General features: G+C 41.9%; 1 protein-coding gene across 1 annotated transcript in view; it reads right to left on the minus strand.

Moving 5' to 3' along the window:
* gpc4 (glypican 4) overlaps positions 1–9,504 on the minus strand; it is a 32,828-nt gene extending 23,324 nt beyond the window's left edge. The window contains exon 1 of the mRNA XM_030145791.1: positions 8,691–9,504. Coding sequence (XP_030001651.1) covers positions 8,691–8,847 — 157 coding nt within the window. The 5' untranslated portion in view covers positions 8,848–9,504. The remainder of the gene's footprint in view (positions 1–8,690) is intronic.
* Between the last annotated feature and the right edge of the window lie 792 nt (positions 9,505–10,296).

The raw sequence follows: 10,296 nt of genomic DNA on the forward strand, positions 1-10,296 counted from the left end.
TCTCGCCCACATCTACAAAAAAACAAAAAAAGAGAAAAAAAAAAAAGAATTCAAAAAATCTCACATTGTTGAAACATATGAGAGCTTTTAAAAGATTTAGTTCACAAACAATACATTTCATCGTTGCCAGTAAAAGCCAGCGACCCCCTCCTAAGGACAGGGAGCTCTTTGACAATGTTTATAACAGACATCCAAAAGCAGCTGAAGCCCACCAGATGTTGAGGCAGGACGGGGCCCGACGAAGACCCCCAGGCAGAATGAGGTCAGGTACAAGATCAGGTTTCTGGAAGCTCAGAGTTACAAAAGGGCAACAAAGATTCTGATATACCTGTTGGGCCTTAGGAAACTGGACACCAGCAAAGGCGGTGGGAAGAGAACCAATCATTGCGGCCTGTCAAAGAGACCAGAAAGTCTAAACCTAACGGTACAATGCTTTAATGCACCTCAGTCATGGATGGTTCAGTCCAGTCTTGATGATATTTTGTGGATGTGTCGATAAATCACAGCTACTTGGCATTTTTGATGATGTACAATATTTCAACCCCTGGCAAGGCGTCTTGCATTCCCACATAACGACTAATTTTTCTGCCAGGGAAAACCACCCTCTAACGCTGACCAAATGATTTGCAGCTTTGGAGCCATCATTTAACAAACTATTCAAGTCTTTCATCTGTGCTTTTTTTCGGTTTTCCTCACTTATCGGTCTGCAGCCAGCAGGATGTCTGCCTTTGTTTTCTTCGATTTTTACATTTTGGTTTTGATGACCCGCTTTTAACACATGGCATCAACTCGTCAGTCAAATTCACATAGCTGTGTGAAGCAGCCAGAGATACGCCTACTCCCTTTTTGTCTGCCAGAATAAAGGGCTTTTGAAGAAAAAACCTGGCGTTTTGATCTCAAACAATATAATTTATATGAAAATAAATTCAAGTGTGAGCAGTGCACAGAGGGATTAGGTAAATATTAGGAAACCTATTAAGCTAACTACGGTTTGGAAAAGTGAGCTAAGTGTGAGTGACTGCCTCGTCAGTGGGAGTCTTGATGTAGGCCTTGGGAGTAATTAGCAGGGATTACGGCTCGTCTGGCCAGCACCCAGCACTGGGGTTTCAGCCCAAACACCCATGCAAGTCCCTGGCTTTGGTCCCTCCCGCTCTCTTAAACCACACAGGCCTCTGGTGAGTCGCACAAATCCTAATGATGATCACAACTATCAGCACAGACATCGAGCCTGCCGTGGCTTCATAGGAAATCAATTAACCTTGGCCAAGCTACACCTACATCATAACCACATTCTCTCCCTGGCAGTTACAGGGGAATATGACTTCAGTGAGTGAGCAGGGGCTTGTTGTGTCAGGCAAGGGGCTTCGCACTCCACCCCTGCAGTTTAAGATCAGAGCTCACAGCCCTTTAGCCACACTCCTCACAGCTGGCTGAGTGACACTGGCACTGAGGTGATCAACACAAAGGAGACGTACGGCAGCTCAAATATCACAGGAACAAAAAAGAAAGACAAGAAAGAAAGAGAAAGAAAGCTAAGCATCAATAGGGTGTCTACAGATATCAGACACTTCTATGTACATTTTCAATATCATTAAACAAAGACACAGGTCTGGATGAATCTTCGTCTTGTTCATATGGCGGTAAACAGCAAATTAAGTATATATATGACCCATAGCAGGTTTTATGTAGCTGTATAACTGTTAGCCTGAATAAAAAGAAGTAATACGTTTGAATGCATGTATGTAAACATTAGACCAAATCAAAGTACACAAAAAATGTGTTACAATTTAAAGCTTAAGCTTAGTGACATCTAAGTAGAGATAGAATGATTAATCAACGCAAATTCTGTATCTCCAGATAGTGCTTAATATCTGGCTTCTTATGAGAAATTACTAACTTTGAGAGAAAATAACTGTTTAAAACATTTTTTTAAAATGTCTCCCACTTTGGTTTTTATGTGTGAATTTTGTTCCAGATGTACTTTATTCTGATGTTCAATAATCCCAATGTCTTTATTACTGTGAGTTAGGTGTGATTAAGGGGTGATATGGGCCAATTATTTGGCGATCAGCTTTGTCCTATTCCAAACTATCATTAGTAAGACAGCCTTTAAAAAAAGCATTTGACCTCAGCTTCTCAGGCTCTAAACCACCTTTCCAACCTGCTGATACTCAACCAGCTGTGCATGAGCATCAGCATCCACAGGAGTCAAGTAAAGGGCAGGGGATATGTCAGATTGACCAGAGGTGGTAAAAAGGAAGAAAAATAAAGCATTGACAGTGAATTTTTGAGGGTCCCTTCCTTGAAATCAAAGAACAGAAGACCACAAAGCAGAGTGCCACACAAGCCTTCCAAATGGTACCGTTTAGTTACACTCAGTTCACTCATGCCAAGCGTGTGCTGTGTGGCCCTGTTGGATAAAACCTGTTGTTAAAAGCTTGTATTGTGTTACTCAGACATGTGTGCTCACAGGGGTTACTAAGAGGAGTAGGCTCTACGTACAGGCCTGTATGACTAAAGATGAGTCATGCTGTATGTATGCATCCCCAGATTCTCTCAGTCTGTGTCACTGGTTCTCTGGCTCCTTTCTGGGCCGACCATTTCTCCTTGGCTTTCAGCTCGACTCGCACTTGTACAGAACTCTTCCCTGTCGGTCAAATCCCCCCACTCTCTCTTCATGCTTGCCTCAGTCTGTCTGTCCAACTCTCCCCCTTTGTTGCTCCCAGCTCCAGGGCTTCCTATGTACAGGTCTTGGTGGTCCAATGTGGAATGTGGTGAGGAGAAGGGGGGGAGACAGGCAGGCAAGCCAGTCTAAAAGGGGGTGCTCAATTGTTCCCACACACAGCATCCACCCCCCACTGATCTCTCACTCACTTGACCATTTGTGGGGGGGAGTGGGCAAAGGAAAGGATGCGGAGAGATGGAAATACGGACGCTCAGACAAAACACACACACACTACTATTCAATCGAAGCTACACTCCGAGCATACCAAATAAGTTCAAGAGGAAAACTTAACATTCCTCAGTTTTACATGCTGAAAACAAGTCTACACAAAGACTAAATGAAGATGACAGCATCCTTTTCCCATCAAATCCACTAAATGCAACAACAAAACCAGGTTGTTTCTGGGACATCTATGCTAGAACATTTTTCCCCAATCTAAATTTTTTGTGGGCTGTGATAAGGTGATTTGTTTTGGTGCAAAGAAAAGGGAACTGTTGCTGGTGGAGCCGAACGTGACACCACGAGAGCCCCCGATCCAAGAGCTACCACAGTGTGATCGCAGGAAGCTGATAAGAGAAGGGAGATACCACCGAGCTGGCAGGCACGTGTAGCTGCCCTCCCTCCCTTCCTCCTTTGGCTCATCAGGATGCTGGAAGTCGCAGCCAGGCTCCCCCTGGGTTCACAAGACCTTAGCCTCATGATACCTAAACTCAATTATCCTAAAGGCTCGCCAAACAGGCAGAAAGGAGACGTCACACATTCAAGGCAGAGGGCAACAGGAACCATCATATTATCACTGCTCCTATCTGATTGCACAGATACCATGGTAGAGGAGCTGCTCAGTGTTTAGCCTAGGGAAGGTTTTGGAAAACTTTTAATTCACCATCAATAATTACATACGGCAAATGATAAATAAAAAATATTCAGTGCTGTTCAAAAACAACTAATGAGGTCAGTGAAGCCTGCTGAGGAGTTGTTTTATAATTCTACATTCTCATGGTTGTAAAAGTCTATCCCACTGCTCAGGAATTTTATCAGACTGTGCTTTAGCTGTAATGCCAGGAGTTTTCATCTCCACACATTTTCTCTTCCAATCAATCATCGATATGTTTAAATTAGTCTTTGGGACACAGTGATAATGTCTTTACAACTTTTTGTTGAGACTTCTTTAAAATGACCTGAATTGTGCTCCTTTTCTCTGAATGCCGGCAGTTTTGATATGTTTGTATTTCTTTATTACCATGAGTCAGACTGAATTTACAGTTGGTTAAAACCACGCCTTTGGGTGGGGCTATGATGGAGTCTTCCACTGTAATGACTAAACACCCGTTTGGACTCAAAATGTTTTTCTTGTTTAATGTATAAATGGCAAGTTGAACACCTGACTGTTAAAGGCATTGAGTATTATGAAAATAAAGCCTTTTCTGATTCATTGAAAGTGTAAAATACAAATTTATGTAGTATCAAACAAAAACCACAATAAAAATTGAGAAAAAATTACAAATGCTCAAGTAACCATACATATTACACATTTCACCACTAAATAACATTATTGGGGGTTGTGTTATATCATCTGGCCTTTTGCAAAGATAAATCCTGATTTGATGTGGAAGATACACCATCTTTTTCACACAATATGGATATAATCTATAAACTGCAACATCACTGTAAAGTGATGAGTTTGTCCAGATGTACTTGGTTTAATGTGTAACTTTTCAACTTTTTCTCTTGCAGTACACCTATAGAAGAGAGTTGGATATATAACAGATCACACAGATCAGCTGAATTATAAAAGGAATGCACTGATTATGAGAGTTCTCTGCTGCCTTGTGTATTTTTCTAAGAATTTTGTATTTAAGCAGAGTGGTTGTTCAGCCAACTTCTTGGAAATGCTTGGGAGATATCAGGCATCGTTACCAAGAGCAGCACTGGAGAGATTCTGAATGATAAGGCTTGAACTGTTTCAAATAAAACAAAGAGTCCTTTGAGTTTTATGGGATTGACCTTGACAGTCAAGTAATGCACTTGGCTCGGAGTTTATTAGTTAATTATTACAGGCGTTAACATTCTGAGCTTCAGTTTGACAGAGCAGAGTCACTCAAATATTGGCCTTCTGGCAATAAGAGCTGCCGCAGACTGTGTGTGCCCCAGCTCGCTCCCTGCTCTTATCTTATCTGCCGAATGTCACTGCAATAACACAACCTGTTATTTCCCAAACTGTAATGATGCAGGGCATGCAGCCACCGGCTGAGAGGGAGGGAGCCCTCACAATGCGAGACAGCGAAATATCTCGAGCTTACTGAGGAAAACAACGAGCTGAGGTCATGCGCGCTTTGAGTTTCAGTCATAATGCACTGAACTGATTATGAGCAGGGGATGTTCGCCGTGCTGAAGGGAGGGAAAACTAACCTCTTCTCTTTGATCTTAGCCATTGTCCCATACCTGAAGCATGACATCAAGCCTGAGTGCCAGAGTAAACCAAAACAGATTTTACTTGAGGAGCTGCAAAAAAGTGAATCACAGCAGCCAGCCCTCCATAAGAGCAGAATTTGACATGGCAGATTGCAATCTGGTCAGTGTTAACCGCTCTGTCTTCAGGAAGAGCCTGGAGACCTACTACAACTTGCAACTGCACAGTAACACTTAGCTTTTAACATTTATCACAGTATCAAGTATAGCAGTAAAAAGAAAACACTACCTACTATTAGCACATAAGTTCAGACAGTAAAACCGCCGTTTACATTCTGTATGATTACTGACAATATTCATCTGTCATCATTAGAACTGCAAGTGCGGTTTATCTCCCATTTAAAAGCGGTATTCAACCACAGGCCCTAAACAAATCATCATCCAGCAGACAAGAAACTTGGAAATTAGGTCTTGAACTGTTTCCACGTGAGCGGTAAAAGATTGATACCATGGGATCAACAAGGAATTCACCAACTGAGCCTGCTGTTCCTCTGCATCACTTAATTCTGTCTATGCTCAAGCAATCAGGGTTTTCCATTTCAGTTTTACTGCATTAAACCATCTTTATTGAATTTCAAGTCTGGCTTCAGCTGAGCCCCGTTAGTAATATGAATTGTAACAAACATCCTTATCTCCGCCCTGCCAACAATAACACAAGATGTTTGTGGTTATAAAATGCAAGTTTTGAATCCCACATCTGCAATAAAACTCATATTCAGCCCATCTTATTTATGTTCGATGTATTAGAGACGGGAGGCATTTCAGAAAACTGTCTGTTTCTCAAGTATATGCAGTAACATAACTTTCTAGTTACAGTTAAATATTTTTTAAAAATCAACATTTTAGTAGAAACACTGTCAGGATGAGCACTACTCCTATGTGGCCGTGGTTATTTTATAATTATTTTTCCTTAGGTTTCTGGGGGTGCTTAGGTGCTGTGGTTTCATTGGGGGTCATGTTGCTTTGGGATTTAGGATCATCCCACAAGAATATCTAATGTTATTTGAGTAAACCTGCAAACCTTATTTTCACAGAATTTTACTTTTAACCAGTTTTCTGAAGTTTATGGAGGTCTGGGTTGGGTGTCTATTTGGAAATATCTATCCATTTAGAAAAGTGAGAAGACAATGAAGCAAAACACAGTGCAAAAAGCTAAACTTGCATTTTGATGTAGTCCACTGGGGGCCAACTATAACCATTAGATCTAGGAAAAGTCTGTTAGTGAGACTCAGTGCTCTCCATATTAATTTTACATCAATTAGGCTTAGGTGGGGTCTCCAAAAGGGTTTAGATGCATAGTGGGAAAACCCCTGCATTCTGACTATTTCAACTGCTGGAGACAAAGCAAAACAAGCTTTTCCTGGATTATTACCGGTATAATCTCAAACTGCGACATGCACATACTCCACGCTGTAACCCTTGTGCACCCTCACATCCAGCTCAATTTAAACACAGACAGTGTTATGGCAAAGAGAGAATTAATGTTTGGAGTATGACCTATTACAAAGTGGAGTTCTGACAAACATGACTGAAGTTCAATTAGGCTGCACATCTGGAGCCATTTCTCCCCTAGAAACACGAAGCATTTCAAGAGCGAACACAGCTTTTGTATCAGCTTTTTTGCTTTGCAAAGACCCCCACCGCCACCTCCCAAACACTGCTTTAATGACAGTAAACCTTGTTGCTTTCTATGGATCAATTATCTCAGTCTCTATCAATGACAAAGAGCTGCTCACTGAGGCCAGCCTTGCTTGAAGGCCCAGATATACACGGAGAACCTATTGTAAAGAAAAGGCACGTGTGTGTATAGCACACAAACCTGCACAATAACACTGCCTTCATTCAGATCCTCTTCCTTTCAAAAACCCAGAGATGCAAGACAATTAAATCCGACCAATGCGGACATGTTGGGGTACTCTCAGTGACATTTAGCATCACAAAGACATACAGACAGAAACAAAGAAACCTATAGACCTGTGTGAAATGCAGGGTAAAAAAAATGACAGTCACACCCAATTCTAATGAGCCTCAATAGGAAAAGACAGTCTCAACACCCTCTTACTATGCAAAGTAAACTCATAAAGAACTTCAGCACAATAAAGAGGGCACATACAAATCAGTCACCCTTGTCAGCTGTAATAATCCTGCAGAAAATAAAACAGTTTATGACAAGCGAAAAAATGTGCCAAGATGAACCTGAACTAGGAAAAAGAAGTTTAAAATAAAAAGGGGAGAAAACAAGACCCCAACATGACAGCATCCATGCCTATATGACCTACTTCTATAATTGTAAACAAGAACGTCATGGTGAAACCGCTGCAAAACTGGCAACCAAACTGAATTGAACTGAGGGTTTTGACTATACGTGTGCATATTCACTTTAACCACCATAAAAAAATGAAAAGGAAATGAGAGAAGGGAGGGATTTAAAGTATGCGGGGCACAGTGGAATTTCGAACCCCAACCCCCTTCCCTTCTGCTTCACTCAACCCTTCACTGTAAAAGCCCCCCCTACATCAGTTTCCATTACTTGGTTTAACTCATGATTAGCTCAATTGGTTTGCCTTCTCACCTCTGTTTGAACAGTTTTTTGTTTTTAATTTATGACCTGGTGGTTTTCACTGGAGCGCACATCCTCTTGTGCTGACTAGAGGCAGATGCAGAAGTACAATGTGTGCCTACATGCACATCAAAAAAAAAAAAAAAAAAGTTAAAGGAAAAAAAGTAGAGAATGAGAGGGGGGAAAAAATCCATAAGCCTGCTTCACAATGCACAGGAATGTTTACTAAATCACTGCCGGCTGCCCGCACTTCACAGCCCTGGTAGACTCTACTAAAGGAAGTTTGGAAATAAACACAGGGCTGGTTTCTTTCAGTGGGGAGTACAGTTTGTGTGTTGATTATACCTCTTTATTGTTATGAATGACCTACAACAATTTCCTAAATGAAGACTATATTTACCCACTGGAACAATGAACTGTTGCCAGCTGCACATTTGCCTGAGGAACTCGTCCCCAAATGTTTCTGTGCTGCTTCCCCAACTTAACAATGTACTGTAACTTTTAACACATGAATAAAACAGCTGTATGACGAACAGTGTTTCCATATAAACTCTGACAGAGGCCCAAAATATGTATACATAAACCTGACATGTTAACTGCTGGTTGTAAGTCTGTTAAAGCCTTTTCTTTGATGTTAAATATTCATAGAGTCTGACAAGAAAACCATCTGCAAACCATTTTATGGTTAGCGTAAATAAGACGCTAAACAGTGCTATAGCACAAAACACAGTATAGTTCATTAAAGTGACCTTTAGCCTCTTACTGTTTTGCTAACTTTGCTAGCTTAAAAAATTCTCCATATGTCTCAGGACTACAAGGACACCTTTCCACGGCTCACAGGGGGGTCCCCGGCCCCTGTTTGAGAACCACCGCTCCAGACGACTGTGTTTGAGGTTAAAAACAGGCCCTTAAGCCATCCCAGATGAAGAAACTCACCGTGTATCCCTTTGTTGGGCACATCGTTGACGTTGAAGCCCTTGGAGCTGTAAGCGGCTCGGACTTCGTTGCAGTTTTTCAACTTTTGCTCCGCGGTCCCCGAAACAGACAACACAACCAGAGTACACAGCACACACAGCACGAGCACAGTCTTCATTGTGCGCGTGTTGGAAACTGGGAAAAAACGTTAACGACACGGAAAAAGTGGAGATAACCGCTCAGGTGTGTGTAGGCTAGGACAAAGTTTGAGCGACTCCCACGCTGAGTTTCCTCATGGAGACGCGCTGATTCCTTCAGCTCAACAGACACTTCATTCAGCTCTGAGGCCACCTCTGAAACAAACTTCGAGGGGGAAAAACGCCGAAAATAACCTTCAACACTGCTCAAACGATGTCCGCCTGAAAGCTACGGTATGCGGGATTAAAGTCGGGTTCCAGACTCTGACGAAAAAAGCCCGACGGGGCAAAACACAAGAGTTTAAAAACGCGTAAAAAACTTTTCTTTTCTTTTTTTTTTTTTTTTTTTAATTGCAGCAGGAATCTCAGATTCCCACTACTGCTTCACAGCTTCGACGAAAAGCACAGACCACAGTGAGAGAGTAGGAGACAGAAAGTTGTCCGATAAGTGTTTTTTCTTCCTTTCTTGCTTTCTTTCCAAACTGGAGGAGACGGTGGTTTCTGGAGGACAGGACGCTGGACTGTATGTTAGTCGTACTGGGATCCAGATGCGAGCAGAAAACCCTGGTGGACACCCAGGAGTGAGTGCAAGTTCCGGGGACAAAGACCTGGAAAACAGGAACACCAGGGGTGGAGCATGGAGCAGGGACTTCAAACCCTGACTCTGGGCTTCTTTAATGTCTAGACTAGTAGTTACCACGGTGCTGAAAATCAGGACTGGAGCAGAAGGTGGAGCCAGTCTGTGCACTGCTTTACATGATGACTTATTACCAGTCCATTAACATAAAGAGCACACGTTAGATAACCAACAGTCCTCACATTCACAAATCCCTTTAATTACAGACCCCCATTTGACCTGGGTTTTGACACTGGCCCCTTATCTGTTTTTACTGTCAGTGTGGAGATAATAGCACAGATAAAACCCCTTTGAACCCAACAGGTTATCTGCATGTTTCCCTCACTGTCCTAACTTGAAATAAGTGAATTAATCAGTGAAGGTAAAGTGTTTTCTTCTGGTTTGTTAACTCTTGAAGACCCCCGTATGCCCTGTTGAGATTAGAAGATTTCCCTTTAACAAAACAAAACGTCACAGCATTATTTATTTTACAAAATACTTTATACTGGTCTATTTATTGCACCGCTGTGATTAACATAGCAAGAAAGTACACGACACTGGAGACGTTTCTGTGTTGTTTTTGCTCAGCCTTTATAATTCAGTACATCTTAGTTTGTTTGAAATCCCTCGGATTAAAATCGGCTGGTGTTACAGTAACCATGGAGTCAAAATTACAGGCCTGGTCCTTACACAAACATAGCTCAGGCTGTGTCCTGTTAGCAACGGGGCAGCTGCCTGTCACTGTTCTAAACTACAATAAACAGGCTGTTGAAACCTCGCTAGAGCTGTACATGTAGGCACATACTCCAAAAAA

Source organism: Sphaeramia orbicularis, chromosome 10 (genome assembly GCF_902148855.1).
Source record: "Sphaeramia orbicularis chromosome 10, fSphaOr1.1, whole genome shotgun sequence".
Classification (NCBI taxonomy): Eukaryota; Metazoa; Chordata; class Actinopteri; order Kurtiformes; family Apogonidae; genus Sphaeramia; species Sphaeramia orbicularis.